The 16,668-nt window shown below is 37.4% G+C and overlaps 1 protein-coding gene across 1 annotated transcript in view; it reads left to right on the forward strand.

Annotated features, from left to right (window-relative positions):
• Window positions 1-2,257: 2,257 nt before the first annotated feature.
• The window catches only part of HEATR5B (HEAT repeat containing 5B), a gene marked incomplete at its 3' end in the record, with an annotated part of 45,901 nt that continues 31,490 nt past the window's right edge, over window positions 2,258-16,668 (forward strand). Inside the window, 15 exon segments of the mRNA XM_010191352.1 lie at window positions 2,258-2,383; window positions 2,926-3,137; window positions 4,837-4,945; window positions 5,383-5,532; window positions 6,019-6,190; window positions 6,562-6,719; window positions 7,469-7,718; window positions 9,181-9,336; window positions 10,753-11,003; window positions 11,423-11,534; window positions 13,179-13,331; window positions 13,623-13,722; window positions 14,455-14,564; window positions 15,413-15,576; window positions 16,601-16,666. Of these exon segments, the coding sequence (XP_010189654.1) occupies window positions 2,258-2,383; window positions 2,926-3,137; window positions 4,837-4,945; window positions 5,383-5,532; window positions 6,019-6,190; window positions 6,562-6,719; window positions 7,469-7,718; window positions 9,181-9,336; window positions 10,753-11,003; window positions 11,423-11,534; window positions 13,179-13,331; window positions 13,623-13,722; window positions 14,455-14,564; window positions 15,413-15,576; window positions 16,601-16,666 (2,289 nt within the window).

Here is a 16,668-nt window from a genome sequence, read left to right on the forward strand (position 1 = left end):
TCGGCGCCGGTGGTGGGGGGTGTGTGGGGAGCAAGGGTGCAGGTGTGCGTACGTGAGGCGGGATATGAAAGGCAGCAGGCTTCTGTCTGGTTCGTAGCGTTGTTCCTCTGCCGAGGAATTGGTGGATGCGGTCTTGAGACGTTGTTTCTTGGGAGAGGTGCTACAGCTTATTAAAGTAACTGATACAGGTAGAGAATCGCAGGCACAATCCCCTTTTCCCCTGATGCAGTTTTTCAGGAGGATGTCGTTTCTCTTAAGCTTGCCTGTTTTTCAGCTTTTGCAGTCTGCTGAAGTGCATGTGCGGTAAAGATCTAAATAGTTGATTTAGGTTACAGAAAAATAGACTTAGAAAGGATCTCTAGTACTGTAATAAGGTATCTATAATGCTTCAGTGTCATAACTGAATGCATGTGCGGGTTTGGTAGCTTGGAGTTCGTGTTTCCTGAATTTACACGAAGAGGTAAGGGTGTGTATGGAAAGCATAAAAGGGGTTCATGGCTCTAAAGGCCAGGGGAAAATGAAAACTCTTATCCAGGGAGGAAAAGGAGTAGTGAGGTGTGCTGTCATGCAGTACCCCTGTGCTGTGCTGGTTGAGGAGCATTGTAGGTCTTTGGGATGATAACCCAAGAATCATGGTGCTGTCATTCACTGCATTTCTCGCTGCTCTGCTGTTAAAAGTGTTCTGAGATGATATGTCCGATTATTGACAGGCAATAGCTCTTCAATTTGTTATGATGAAAAAAATAAATTAAAAAAAAAATTAAAAAAAATAAAAATTCCAGAAGATGTCTGTGGAGATGTCAGAGAAAAGACTCTATGTGCTTCCATATATGGCTCTTCCACCTTTGCTGAGCTGTTGCTGGAGGTGTATGTGGTGAAGAATATTATAATGCAAAGTACCAAAGAGCACAGAACAAGCTTAATATCATAGATGTTGTGGTGCTTTAGATTCATCAGCACCAAATCATTATGATGAATTTAGAACTGTAATACAGTTGTAGTATTGGTATGTCGCCATTTACTACTGGCTAATATGGGGACTGTTTTAAAAAAAATTAATTTAAATCACTTTGTTTGACTTAAAGAATTTGTTGGGTTTGGCCATGAGTGAGGAAGCAGCTGTGAGCACTTGAGAGCACAAGTGGAAGGGTGCAGCTGTCGAAAGATGGTGTCTTATATAATACTCCTTAGTTGCTTTGCCTTTTCTTCTTTGCCTGAGATCCTGGTTTCAGCATCATTGCATTCAGGTTTTGGTAGATTTTTTTTTCCTCCTTTCTGCGTTTCTTTTTGCTAAATATAGTTGGATTTATTTTGTGATTTTTAGATAAGTTTTGGGTTTTTTTTTCCCCCAGCTGTTCAGCATTAAACAGCTACACTTTGTTTAAATGTGGTTTGCTAAGGTTAAGCTGTCTGCAGAGTGTTTGCTTAGACTGATAGTATGCTTTTGGTAGTGCTTTGCTGCTACCCAGCACGTTTGCCATTTGAGCAGGATCTGGGGTGTTTGATTTGTAGTGTTTTGCCTGCTGAGGAAACATGCAGTCATTTGGCTGCTGCTTGTATTCCAGGCTGTTGCGCATAAGGCTTGCCGGGTTTCAGAGGGCTTATTTGTCCAGCCCTTAAAACAAGGTCAGTGAGTTCTGGGAGGTCTTGGGATGGTGATGCCAAATGCTGTCACTGTTCCTGCCTCTTTCACATTTGTGATGGATGGAAAATCCTACTTGTGATAGGCTCATCTCCTTTTCACCTTGTTTGTTGAAGATGTTGAGCAGGTGGCCAGGTTCATGCCCAAGCTTCGGGAGTGTGGTCAAGAGTCTTGATTAGGGATGATTCTTCGTCTGTTTAATGTAAGAGGAGACAGTGAGATGACTCCTTTATCTCTTTTGTGTGTTGGAGGGTTTTTTTTGTCTTTGAACAAACACTTCAGTTTTGTTTTTGGTTTGTTTGGTTTTTTTTGGCTAAGAGTTAGCATGCTGAAGTTGTCTGAAGGTACTGTTTGTACAATTCAAAACTGAATACATCCATTAGTATTTCAGGGAACATAGTTGTAAATATGAGAGTAGCTTTTAGTTGGGACTGCTTAGCTAATACTAGTGTAAGCAGGCTGGAACCACGATACTGTAATCAATAGATTTCATCTTCATATTTTAATTTTATTTTCAAAGCTCCGTACTGTTGTACTATACTTTGTACTAATATTTATATTTTTATTGTAGAGTTGCTACAAAAAAATTATAATAAAGCTGGAATTTAACCAGTTATGGAGCTGGCTCATAGTTTGTTACTGAACGAGGAAGCATTAACTCAAATCACAGAAGCAAAGAGACCAGTCTTTATCTTTGAATGGTTAAGATTTTTGGATAAAGTGCTGGTGGCTGCTAACAAGGTAATTCCCCCTTCACCCTCTCCCCCCTTCTTTCTAAAATATTTGTATTAACTTCAGGCTTGAGAAGGTTCACAGATGGCCAGATGATGACTGTATGATTTCAGATTCAGCCTGAAGAGCCTCTGTATTACTTTGTAGCTTTTAAGTGTTTAATTGTAGACAGACAGTATGACTCTGTTATATGACACACAGCTCAATTTGAGTTCTTCATTGTCATAAGTATTTGGAAGGAAAAATCTTCCCTCACAGAGTAGGGATTCTTGATAGAAAGAAGGATTAAAAGGTGTTTGAGACAGATACTACTGTATTTTGAAAAACTAAAAATTAAATAGAGTAACAGCTAATTCTGACCATTTAGCATCTGTCACTGCTATTACTGAATGCATCTCAATCCTCTGTGAGACAAGCAATTTGTGAAATTACATGCAAGTGGGAGAGGTATAAGGTTTACTTCAATCTCTTGTAGGTTTTTCTGGGCGTTGGAGGCAAGACACAGGATTAGACAACTTTTCTGATTTTCTGTATTTTTGGTCCATTAACAGACAGATGTCAAGGAAAAACAGAAGAAACTTGTAGAACAGCTAACAGGACTCATCAGCAGTTCCCCGGGGCCTCCTACGCGAAAACTACTAGCAAAAAATCTTGCTGCTCTCTACAGCATTGGAGACACATTTACTGTTTTTCAGACACTTGACAAGTGTAATGACATCATCAAGAGCAAAGATGATACTGCAGCCTACCTGCCCACAAAACTGTATGTTTAATATTATCAGGAAAAGGGGGAATTTTTTTTCAGCAAATGGTCTTGAGTATGACAATAGAATCTGCCTATATATGTAAATGTTATGTTTACTTCTATTTTGCATGCTTATTTGGATTTCATGTATGCTTGATATAGCAGAGAAAAGAGCAGGATTGAGATTGTGGAGGGTAGGACTCAAAGGTGACATACACATGGCTACCTGAAAGTGAGATGCTTTCCTGTAGGCAAGGGACTGTCTTATGTTTCTTCCCATGTTTATGTCATGGAGAAGTTAACAGTTGTTGAAGTAATGCAATTAATAAATTCCACTGGTGGGATTATTGCTGACTGTGCTCAGGTACCTCATTTAAGACGGAACCTGCAGATTGTCAAACAAGAGCATTATCTATGCCCAGAGAATTGTAATCAAATGTTCAAGGTTTTTTTTTCCCATCAAACATCGCCTATTTATATTCCTCTGCTGCGACAGACCACACAAGTCTCTCAGACAAAGTCTTTATACTTGAATGTGTGTGTGCATGTATGTGATCCAGTTCATCTTCACGTATGGGAGCAGTCTCACTGATAGGAATTTGGTTAATGCCACAAACAGCTACTGAAACTGTTTTTAGTACTTTCCCACATGTACTGCTTCATATGTTCAGACTGTCTAGAGAGCCCCAATTTGTGCTTGCCTTCAGACATTATCATAACAGTAGGATTTAACTAAATCTGAAATTGTCACCATTTGGGCAGATACTGTCCTCCTTTTATTTGACTCTGTTGGAACTCTGTGAGGAACTTAAGTAAGTGGGAGGGGTTTTGTACTGTAACATGCTCTGAAACTTACACTGCCCACTCAAATGGTAGTCCAGAAGGTTTCTTACTGTATGATTTTGAACTTCCATTTTTTGATGTTTGTGTAGAAGACTTGTGTAGGAGATATGCCCATTAAGGAGTAGGCTGTAAGGAGTAGGCTGTAATGAGTTTGTAACAAAAAGCTTTACTAAAAAATCGTTTACCCAAGAATTTCAGGTTTTAAAAAAAAAAAGCCTTGTTGCTTGTTCTCAGGAGCTGCTTCTGTGGCTGCCCTGGAGCAATTTGTGTATGTAACTGCAGTACGGTGTTACTTAAAATATTTCTAATCTCAGATTTGACAGGGAAGGGAAAATGTGTATGTAACTCTTTATGGATCCAGTGATTTTTACAGTCCCCATAAATTTTCTCATGTTATGCAATAATTTCTGCATCTTAAGTTCTTACGCTTAAGAAGATATTATACAGTATCTACAAAAATGTATCAGGGTATATTTAAGGGGAGGGCTTACCTTGTTTACAGTTTTGCAGGTGCTTGGAAAAGAAACAGATTATTGAAACACATAATTCCTTTGTTTTACTGAGATTTCAGCTTATCCTTGTCTTCAGAATTTCTCACTCAGTAATAATCCTGTAATAATACCCATTCAAATACATTTGTGTTCTTGGAATCTACTAACTTTTCTGTTACTTTATTTTTGTAAACAAAGAGGGTGATTTAAATGCACAGTGTTAAATGGCTGGTATAACTAGTGGATAATAAAAATATCTTTATTCATCAGTGATTATTAAAACTTGTATTTCCGTTTAAATATTTGTCTTCATTTAGATGATACAGAAAAAAAGTATTATTAATGTTTTAATAATAATAAGCAATTAATATTTTTCTTCATAGGGCTGCTGTGGCATGTGTTGGAGCATTTTATGAAAAAATGGGCAGAATGCTGGGTAGTTCTTTTCCGGAAACAGTAAATAATCTTTTAAAGTCTCTGAAAAGTGCAGAGGTAAGATTATTTTATATATGTGGTCTTGATTTAATTTAAACTGAAGCCTGCTTTCTCCAAAGGTGTTTGCCAAAATGCCTGAATTGTTTGCTATGTAGGAAAATGTAAATCACTTACATAGTTAGTATTGGGTTAAATATAGGCATGTTATTTTATACTGCAGAGAGTTTATGTTTTTGTCATATGAATATTATAGTAGGTTGGGGTTGGTTTTTGTTGTTTTTTTTTCCTCCAAGTATAAGTGTCTGTGTGTAGGTGTAGTAGGAAGCTGTTGACTACTTGGGCTTCCCGTTCTTTCCTATTGACCTTTTCCTTTTCTCTTGAGCCTGCAGCAGAGAAACGGTGAATTGGAAAATGCAGAATTATGCAGCTGGTTCTTGATATAAGTACTGTGTCCACATATTTACAAAATTATTTTTTTGTGTGTGTGTGTGCAGTCTCAGGGACGCAGTGAAATTCTGATGAGTTTACAGAAAGTCCTTAGTGGACTTGGAGGAGCAGCGGCTTCTTGTCACCGTGATATTTATAAGAATGCCCGATCTCTGTTGACAGACAGATCTATGGCTGTACGTTGTGCAGTGGCTAAGGTGAGTGTGTTTCTCACCAACTCTAGAAATTCTTTACTGTCTCTGTGAAGTACCTGCAGTTGAACTGTGACCTGTTGCTTATGATGGGAATTCTGATAATTTTTTGGGCAGGGTAAGTCCTTACTAGTTTACACTGAAGGCTTAGACATTGACTTATTTCTTGTAAATGGAGGCACAGTAATACTGTTTTCCCCACTTCGTAAACAAATAGGAAATAGAATATATTCGCTGTGAGCCTCAGTGGGCATGGTTTTTGGTAACACAGTTCTTTTGTTGTGTTTTCTTTTTTAAATTTTTATTTACGTGTTAACCTGTTCTGTGAATCTTCTGATTATTGGGCAAATAGGAGAGTGCGTGGGGGGAAAATTAACTCTTAAAATATTAATAATAAAATATTTGCTGGATAAACCTGACAATTACACTGATACTTAGATAAAAGATAAAAATGGTCTCCGTTGATGCTCAGCAAGTCTTTTTTTCCTACAGTGTCTGCTGGAATTACAGAATGAAGCGGTGTTTATGTGGACAGCTGAACTAGAGAATGTTGCAACACTGTGCTTTAAAGCTCTGGAAAACTCAAACTATGGTGTACGAGTTGCAGTGTCAAAGCTTTTGGGGACGGTCATGGCTACAGCACTGATACCAAAACAAGCAACAGGTACAGTCCTGGATTCCATTTCCAGGTGGACAAACTGCACCTTCACTACCATTCTGCGTGCCAGTGTTACACAATACATTGTTGTTCTGGTAGATGGAAACTTGTAGTTGGATTGTTTGATTTTATAAACTCTAACCTAAAAAGAGAGAAGATTCCCTGTTGTAGTCATACAAAGAAAGAGAGAGTGGACTATAAAAAAATTACCTGGGCAAAGTAGCTTATTTTTTAAGCATGAAAACAAGCTGTTATCTGAAATGTTGTCTAGATTTATGTTTGCAAGACAGTTTTAAATTGCTAAGTCTGGTTTCAAGATCATTGCTTGTATTGGTTGTAACTTTGGGTTTAAATTATTACTGTTCTTTTTGCAAAAGTGATGCGACAGAATGTGAAGAGAGCCACGCTTGAGGAAGTCTTGGAGCTCATGGCCACTGGCTTTTTGCGAGGAGGATCTGGTTTCCTAAAGAGTGGTGGAGAGATGTTAAAAGTAGGAGGATCTGTCAATAGGGAAGTCCGAGTTGGTGTTACCCAGGTTTGCGATAAGCTGTAATTTTATTTTCTTTATTAAAGTACTATTTATACATAACTGTAAGCCTTTTAGTTTGTGCTGGCTCTCTTTTCAGTTGCTGATTAAAGTTTGCAGCCCTGATTTGTTAAACTCCATTTCTATTCTCCATATGTCTGTCTTAAGTAGGTGAAATTTGCTGAATGTGGGAGCTCCACTTTGTCTGATAGAGAAAGGTGGCATCAGCATCTCTTCAAATTCAGGCATTCTCACACTGACGTGCATTTCAATATGCTGCAGTAACTTGCCAGAATCTATATTTTTTTGATCATTGGGTTTTTAGTGAAACCCTTTTATTTTTCTTGGCCTTTTTCAGGTGAACTTGGCAAAAATGCCCAGTCTTCGTTGTGAATTAGAACATGTTCATGTTGCTGCTGTTATTGACATTATGGTCTTATAATTTTTAAAAAAGGACACATATAAAGCAATGGACTGGGTTTTCTTGCTGTCATCCAAAGATTATTTTGCACTTCACAGTATACATAGCAGTATAGGAGCTACTCTTGGCACTGGAAACAGTTTCGCTTCAATGACAAAGATCTGGCTAATGGATTATTTATCCTGCTTAACCTTTATAGAGTTACTTATTACTAACTGGTGTTTCTGCTGTACTGCTTCATGCATGAGTATAACTGTAGCCTTCAGTCTTCAGTGACTGAATGTAGCCTTCTGTTTCTCTCTTATACTGTATCTGTATGTAACTTCTGAATTTGCAGGCCTACGTTGTCTTTGTTACAACATTAGGAGGTCAGTGGTTGGAGCGCAACTTTGCCACATTTTTGTCGCATGTACTTGATCTCGTCTCCCATCCTCGTGCAACTCAGACCCACGTGGAGGCAGTTTACTCTCGAAGATGCGTGTCCTTTATCCTGAGAGCAACTGTGGGCAGCTTACTTGGTGAGAAAGCACAGATTGCAGCTGCCAAAGATATATGTCAAGCCATTAATAAACAGATGAAGGCAGTAGGTAAGAACCATTTTTCTTTATTTGAGACCTGTTGAAAGTTACTGTCGTTATACTGGGTCAGCCATTTTTCAGCTTTCTTCTGCTGTGAGGAGTAATTTTGTTGTTATGGTAAAAGGTAATTCAGCTGCTTTCTGATGGAAATATATCCAAAATGCAAGCTCTACTTGAAAAGTGATTGTGTAAAACTGGCTTGTTGTCCTGTGATGGCTTTTGACATTGCATTTGCTTAGAATGGAAATGGGGAAAAAAGTTTGTATTTGCAATCTATCTTGAGATAGGTTGTATTGGAAGTCACTCAGAGTTCTTTACTACCAGTGTTGAAGATCCTATAGATCATGATCTTGTAGGTACTTGTGTATCCCCTGCTGATATCCAATTGGATTCTACAGGTGACAAATAAAGATGTAATCTGAAGACTGGAATTAGAGAAGATAAATGTGGCCCCTTTGCAGAACCTTGCAGAATATATCATAGCTAAGAGACTGACAAAACCATGTTGGCATTTGTTTCTTAGCAAATGAGTTAATTTGAGATACAGATTGAGAAAGTAAACTGGAATTGCACAACAATGCGTTTACCCCAAACATCTGTTTCTTCTTTGCTGCTGCCATCTAATTTGAGTTTAAAGTAACGTTTAACATATGGAAATGGAATTGATTTTGAAACTTTAGCAGGTTATCCTTGTAACTCTGTTTTGATAGGGTAGGGATTGGAACCTTAAAAAGGGTTCTGATTGCAATAAATATTACTTCCAGGAAAAAGTCTATTGGAAATACAACTTCTTGAGATGAAAAGGTTACAGAAATTCCTTCTTCTGCCACCTTGTCAAAGTTGGAGGAAATTCCATTATGTATTTGAATGATAGGAAGAAACGTTTCTTTTTTTTTTTTTTTGGTGTTTTGGATGAGTTTGATGATAAATTGGAAGGATTTTTATCTGGTAATGATTGCTTTCCTTCATATAAGGGGCACAGTTTTCTAAATCTGTACTGTAGTAGACATACAGACCTTTTATTTGAAGTGACAGTTAGTGCTTCTGGGATATTGTGTAGGAGAAAGAACTTAAAGTGGAATCTGTGTGTATATATATATATATACATACAAACTTGTATGCAGAACCTAGATATGTCAATGTTTTAGTTACTGTGTGTACGTAGATACAACGCACATATGCTGCGTATGTGCATACTTACTTTTGTTATTTTATACTATTAATCCTACCTCTCAGTGCGCTGCCATCCACAGGAACTGCTGTTTTTCATGGTCCTTGGATGGTTGTGTTTGGCTGATAGCTGTAAAACTGTTTCTCTTCAGAATGCGTTTGCTTTGTGAGTTCACACTATAACTAAACTTCTGGTTTTGTTTTAATACAGGGTTGATGTAAAAACTATCCCTTTCTATCATGTGTATGTTCAGGTTTGATTCAAATGGTGCTTAAGATACTTTTATTTTCTTTTCTGCAGAAGCAGTAATGAATGATGCTAACAGTGAAAATAAATCAGGAGCTGCTGATGTAGCTGCAAGCCAGCATGTAATGGTGTGTGCCCTCCAGGAACTGGGTAGTCTGGTTCAGAGTCTGAATGCCACTGCATCTCCTCTTATTCAAGAACCCTCTATTGGTATGCAAATATATTTAAATAGATTAAATCAGGCATTTGAACAATGAATATGAAATATCATTAAATCTAGTTAAATAATAAATGAGTATATAAGAAATAAATTAATGAAACTTGCACTTCCTGTAGTACTCCACGTAGCTAAGTTTGTTCAGCTCATTGTGTTTAGTACCTGAAATTTGGTTCAAAGTTGACAAAGTATTAATCAACTATTTTGATCAAAATCTGCCTGAAGCTCTTTTTTTAGGTTAAGTAAAGCTGTAAAGTGATTTTTAGCACTGATTTGTTTCTGGTAATAGTTTTACAGGAAATATATTGTTTTGCTGTACAAGGTCTGAAATATTTGCTCCTGGAAAGCTGTATTGCTTTTAGATATCAAATTTTTGTCGGGTGGTTAAGGGTATTTCCTCAGAAAATGAAGCTATGGACAGTCCCATATTAAAAAGCTTGTTATTTGGCTTAAGTTGACTAGGGTTTGTGTGGGATTTTCTTCTTTGTTTTAACGTCTGAATCCACATTTGTACTTCACTGTTGCAGTTTGCAGTTGTTTCAGTATGTGGATGCCTGTTTTTTCCAATGGAAGTGCAAGCTCCTTTAGATATTTCATTATGTAGATTGTTGTCTTGATGTACATGACATTCCTCTACTGATTTTGCCCCAACTATGGGGTGGGAAGACTGCTTTTATTTGTTCCTTCTGACTGCTATCTACTGTAAGAACAGAGACCTATATCTCAGTGTTGTTTCTACTAGCTTCTATGAAGTAAGGAGGTAGAAGTTGTTCACTAGCTGTAGAGAAAGCAAGAGATAAGACAGCAGCAGGGGCTTTGATATAGGAGTTTGTAAAGTTAGAGGCCTAGACTAAGGAAGGTGTTGGTGTGGAGACAGGTTGGACTGAAGAGCTTACAGTTAGCAAGCAGGATTAGATTGGCATGGAGGTTTGGAAAGTATAGAAGTATGGTAACATAGCACAGGGGAGACAGCACTGTCAAAAGCAGAGTACTGTGGTCAGTGACATGCATGTGCTTGTCTACAATGTAAAGCAAAACCAAAGATCAGTCTTACTGTTCCTCTGTTACTGACCATCTGTGTAAAAGATGGGCAGATTTCAGGAATCATCTCATCCAATGCCTGTATCCTTATATAAGGTTTCTGTCTTTCTTTTAGTTGTTCAGGTAGTAGAAGTTGATGCTACAGCTCTGGGAGGTCCAGCTATGCTGATAAAACCTTATGTGGAGCAGCATAATGCTAGTAACACCTCTGTCTTTCCTTAGAGAAAGAGACAGTCATAAAATTGAAGTACTTTAATTCTGACATTCTTAACTTCCGTGCTGCCTGTCTAATGTTGGTTCAGTTTACTTGTCTACATATATTTAAAAACAAAACACAACTTTAAGACTGTAACCTCTCTTTTCTGTAGGTCTGTTGGAGACAGTAACTTCAGTTCTTCTTCATCCCAGCATGGCAGCTCGACTTGCTGCTGCGTGGTGCTTGCGGTGTGTAGCTGTGGCATTGCCTTTCCAGTTGACTCCATTTTTAGATAGATGTGCAGAAAGACTCAACAATCTGAAGACTTCCCCTGAAGCCGTTAGTGGCTACAGTTTTGCAATGGCTGCATTGTTAGGTGGTGTGCATCAGTGTCCCTTAGGTATTCCTCATGCCAAAGGAAAGGTGAGATAATGAGTGTTTCATCTGTGAGTGTACTGAAAGATATCTTTTTGTCTAGAAGTAATAGCTTTGCAAAAGGTGTGACATGGTAATGAGTTGAAGCATTATTATAATTGAACTTATGCCTAACAAGAGAGCACTAGCCAGAGCATGTGCTTACAGTATTTCGGTTGTAAAATTTATCAGCTTTTTCCCTCTCCCTCTTTCAAATGTACATTCTTGTTTGGCTTATTAATGAATAATTGCTGAAGAGAATACTACTGTTTGTATTGTAATATGCATAATACTAATCTGCATTCATTCTTTATACAAAGACAATCCAAGTGATTTGAGAACATCTTTACATATAGTCTGTATGTGTGGATGTGTAGCTTGCAGTGACAATTTATTTTTTTAAAATCTATTGGTTTTTGTCATTGCAGATGGTGGTCAGTATTGCTGAGGATCTGTTACGAACTGCTGCACAGAACAGCAGACTCTCCTTGCAGCGGACTCAAGCTGGATGGCTTTTACTTGGAGCACTTATGACTTTAGGTTTGTAAAAGCAGTGGCTTTCTGTTTTATTTTAATGCTTGTCCAACATTTCTGATTATCCACTGTGACAAATGGTCTCTGCATATAATCAGTCCAGTATCTAGCACAAGAGTATTTATACCTAGGGAAACAGAGTGCTAGTGTATTTATTTCAGTAGTGTTGTTTATGCTGGGGAGAAGGGAAATATTTGTGTTTATGGAAGCTGAAGGACAGTAGAAGGCGTGATGCCTAAAAAACTTTTTGCTCTGTTTTTAGAAACACAGCCTTTAGTCATTCTATGAAAAGGACAAAATTACCCATAGTCTTCCTTTAATATTGTGATGTGGAAGAAATAGACTAAATGAGATGTAATGAGCATTTCAATAAGTTGCATATGTGCCTCTGGACAGGCAGTAGTACTGATTAGAGATGTTATCAGTTTAAAAGCCACTCGTTTGTCTTTTAAAAAAGCCAGCCTCATGTTCATATCTGCCATCACAGCTATATCTCAAGCTATATTTTGAGAGTTTATAAGTATACTCCCGAATTTTGCAGTAATAGTGGTTTTTTTGTTTGCTTGGAGTTTTTTATACTGGAAAATATAAAGTTCTGATGCATTCTGCAGTATTTTGATCTCTCAGCAAATACCATTTTGTGCTTCAACTTGCTTCTCTGTCCCTTTTTTGCCAGCTTAATGTCTTTGTGACACTGTAGCACTATTTTGGCTGTTCTTCTCCAGTATATTTTTAATGTGCTTGCACCTGGACCTTCTGGAGCTTTTTCACAGAATCACAGAACGTTAGGGATTGGAAGGGACCTCAAAAGATCATCCAGTCCAATCCCCCTGCCGGAGCAGGAACACCCAGATGAGGTTACACAGGAAGGCGTCCAGGCGGGTTTTGAATGTCTCCAGAGAAGGAGACTCCACAACCTCTCTGGGCAGCCTGTTCCAGGGCTCTGTCACCCTCACTGAGAAGAAGTTTCTTCTCAAATTTAAGTGGAACCTCCTGTGTTCCAGCTTGTGTCCGTTACCCCTTGTCCTATCATTGTTTGTCACCGAGAAGAGCCTGGCTCCATCCTCGTGACACTCACCCTTTAAATATTTATAGACATGAATGAGGTCTCCCCTCAGTCTCCTCTTCTGCAAACTAAAGAGACCCAGCTCCCTCAGCTGCTCCTCATAAGGGAGATGCTCCACTCCCTTGATCATCTTTGTAGCCCTATGAAAACTTTTCATAAGTTTTCTTTAAACTTGATCATTAAACTAGTTACATAATCAGTAACTGTCAGTTATTTTTCTACTCATTTTTTGAACAGTTAGGATAGGCTGAAGAGCTTCCCTTCAAAACAGTAGTAAAAAAAAATTAGAAGGCAGAATAAAAAGATAGTAAGAGGCAGTTGGAAGTGATTACATATTACATGGCAATGTATAGAATTACATCTTTCCTGTTTTTAGTACTGATATCAACAAACCTATCTGTACAGTGTTTTTGCCACACTTATAACCTAGAAATGAGAGAGAATTTCCTTTGGCTTTCCTTGTTCAGATAGGGAGAAAAGGGAGACAAATTAAGTAGAAAAATAGCTTAAGGAGCAAAAGCCTTCATGACAGATTTGTCATGCTTAATTAAATACAAGGTTTTATTCTGCTTTTTTTTTCATAGGTCCTTCTGTTGTTAGATATCATCTGCCCAAGATGTTGCTGCTATGGCGAAATGTGTTTCCACGTTCTCTGAAGGAGCTGGAAGCAGAGAAGGCGAGAGGAGATTCTTTTACCTGGCAAGTGACACTGGAAGGCCGTGCTGGAGCTCTGTGCGGTAAGAATTTCAGACTTTGAGATTACAAGTGCGCAGTAAACCAAAACATGATCCCAGGTGTTATAAAGAGATCTCTTATAGCTTCCCTGCTTTACTTGAAAACGAATAAGATGCGTCAGATTTTCATCAATGCAACCTGGTTTTAGCATACAGGTTTATAAACGTGTCACACAGTCGTTGAACAAAGATTTCTAATTGCTCGTTGTGATGTTCTCTTATGATCTGTATCTTGCTTGTACTTTATATTTGTTTGTATCAGTAAAATTTTAGTTTAAATTGTTTTGTTATTAGCTATGAGAAGTTTTGTTGCTCACTGTCCTGAGCTCCTTACTGAGGATGTGATCAGGAAATTGATGACACCCATAGAGTGTGCCATGACAATGATGTCGCAGTAAGTAGGCAGTTTTTCCCTCTTTATTCACTTTTGTCTTTTCCTGAACCTGAAATACTAGACCTAATTTGTTTTAATTTGTATTTTGACCTAGTAGTGTCCTGTTGTTGCTTGTCCATGTTGAAAAAAAACTTTTGAGCACTGTGTTATGGTCCTTAGCCCTGTAAAAGTATATTATTGCATAGTCTGTGCTGAAGGGCCTACCGTGGTAACTTCTGTGAACTATGTTTTGGATTTCCAATTCGCTGATCTTTTAAATTCATGGTTTACTTATCCTCATACAAGAAACGAGAAAAACTAAGATTCTGGTATACTTGATGTTAATAAATAAACTTTCCTCTTATGAAATATACTAATGGAAAGACTTAAAATGTTTTACAGAATAAAAGAAAAAACACAATTTTGGGTTGGATTTTGTGGTTTTGTTCTCTTCCACCCCCCTTAAAGATAGGAGTTTAATCTGAGGAGGTCCATGTCTCCGGTTTACAGCAGTGTGTGTTTTAAAAAAAAAAAAAAAAAAGGCAACAAAAAACAAACCCACAAAGTTTTGCTTAGTACAATTGCCTCTGAAAATATATTCATGATAATTTGAGTGATGCTGCTCAGAGTAGTTCTTTGAACACTGTTTTCTTGTCTTGGCTAGAGACACATCTTGTGAAAAGAAATCTGAAAAGACAGTTTTCAGTAACTGCAGTATTTCTGTCTGTCTCTTTTTGACTTTTGATTCTATAGCATTCCATCAGTAATTAAAGCCCATGGAGCTCATCTCAAAGCTAGCGCAGCTATGGTCCGTTTAAGACTTTATGATATATTGGCTTTATTACCTCCGAAGACTTATGAAGGTACTTAAATTTTTAACAGTTCTTATTAAAGTAAAAATTCTACTTAATCCTTTTGATGCATTTTTGGTGCTTGCCTTCGAAGCAGATGTGAGATTCAAAATTAAATACCAGGAATCTCCAAGAGTCTTGTACTGTATTCCTCATCTTCTGCATGTCATCTTGACGGTGTAACTACAGAGTAGAATATTGCAAAATATTAGGGTAGCACTTAAAGTATAAAAGGTACAATCCTGTTTATAGGATTGAGAGGTATGGAGATCATGTTCTGATATCCAATTTAGGTGTTTTATGTTATTTTTTACTTAAAAGATAGAGGAATTTCTTAGTGTACTCAGAGGGCATATATGTGAGAATAAAGATTTAGTTTTGGTTTAGTTTCTGATTTTTTGTTTGTTTCATTTTTTGTGGGGTTTTTTATGTTTTTCTTGTTTGTTTTTTAACCTGATTTGATCTATTAGAAAGACTTATGCTGATACTACTATTAAATTGCCAGGTGCAGTCACATGATCTGACAGTTTAGCTTTCTAGTTTTTGTTTGATTGGTTTTTTGTCCATTCATTAAATTTACATGATCATGAAGATGAGCAAATTTCTGCAAAATCTGATTTGTCATCCTGGAAGGGATGGCTTGATCCATTTGTTTAGAACATTGATTTGGGAATTGGGAGGCCAGGGTTCTGTTTGAAGTCTTGCTCTCAACTCTAGTCTTATCAGGTTTACTTCTCTGTCTGTTTGCTACCTGTAAAATTGAGGTAATGGTATATGCTTTGATTTGTAACTTGTGATCTCTAGCAGAAATGCTTTGGATAAGAAGCAGCAATGATTCTTTTTAATGTCTGTTTTTTTAGGATCATTTAATGCGCTTCTTCGAGAGTTGGTAGCAGAATTTACTTTGACAGATAACTCTGCTAATACCACCACATCACTCCTAAGGTCTCTTTGTCATTATGATGATAGTGTTCTTCTTGGTTCTTGGCTCCAGGAAACAGATCATAAGTCAATTGAAGACCAGGTAATAAAAAATCCCAGAAAAATAACAAATTATCTGCTCTGTCTGTGTGATGTGTATGTGGGGGAAGCCTTCTAAAACTGAAGCTTCACACCTTGTTTTTAATCTCATTTCAGGGATTTGTTAGGTGTAGGTCCTTCCGTCTACAGTGTACCAGTTTCATTAAGAACTACCTACAGCTGATATGAGTAGCGTTATGCAATTTATATGTTTGTGGTCAGTGAACTAACTAAGCTTCTTTAAAACAAAACAACACTCCCCATCCCAATCTTCCTAGTCTAGTAGTTGTTCTCATACATTTTTTTGAAGTGGTGTTATAGCAAAACAAGATTTAATTGGTTTCATAAGCGTAGTATGAAATCTTACATTTCATTTGAAAGTGTTGACACAGTTTTGTTGACATTATAAGGAATTTGCTGCACTTCTAAAAAAAAGGTGAGTCTTTGAAACACAAGAATTAAAAATTTAAAAAATGCAAATAAGTATTGCTATGGTGGTCTCTTAATTTTTTTCAGATCAACTAGTAATGTTGATCTAGTTGCTATTTTTCATGTGGTCCTCGGAGAAGAAATGTAGCATAGGGAACAATTTGTTAATATCAAATAGTTTAGGAAACTATCTAGTAATAGCCTTCTTTTTGCTTTCCTAATTTGTGATGACTAGGAAGAAGCTGGCCTCCTCTTTTCAAGCTCATATATTTCTGAATTTAATGACATGGAGAAAAATTGGTTTTCAGAAGCTACTATTAGTACCAGAATTAATTTGCTTTTCTCTAATTTCTGTCTTTTACTACCAGGAGTGCTAGTATGTGCATTTATCCAGCTGTTACCTGCTTTGTCCCTCTGGGATTTAGCTGGCCCTGTAAATGCTAGCATGCATGTGCATGGGAACACTGCATTTGCACTGAGGTGTTTGTAAGCTATTTTGTTGTTCTAAGCTACTGCATACTTGTTTAGTTTATTTCTAGTTCCAAATTTTACGTGCAAAGATATATTCAGAAGTGTTCATATTATGTGGCATTTTACAGCTCCAGCCAAACAGTGCATCTGGAAGTGGTGCTTTGGAACATGATCCATCTTCTATTTATTTGCGCAT

The sequence above is a fragment of the Mesitornis unicolor genome, unplaced genomic scaffold (assembly GCF_000695765.1).
Source record: "Mesitornis unicolor isolate BGI_N332 unplaced genomic scaffold, ASM69576v1 scaffold33660, whole genome shotgun sequence".
NCBI classification, from domain to species: Eukaryota; Metazoa; Chordata; class Aves; order Mesitornithiformes; family Mesitornithidae; genus Mesitornis; species Mesitornis unicolor.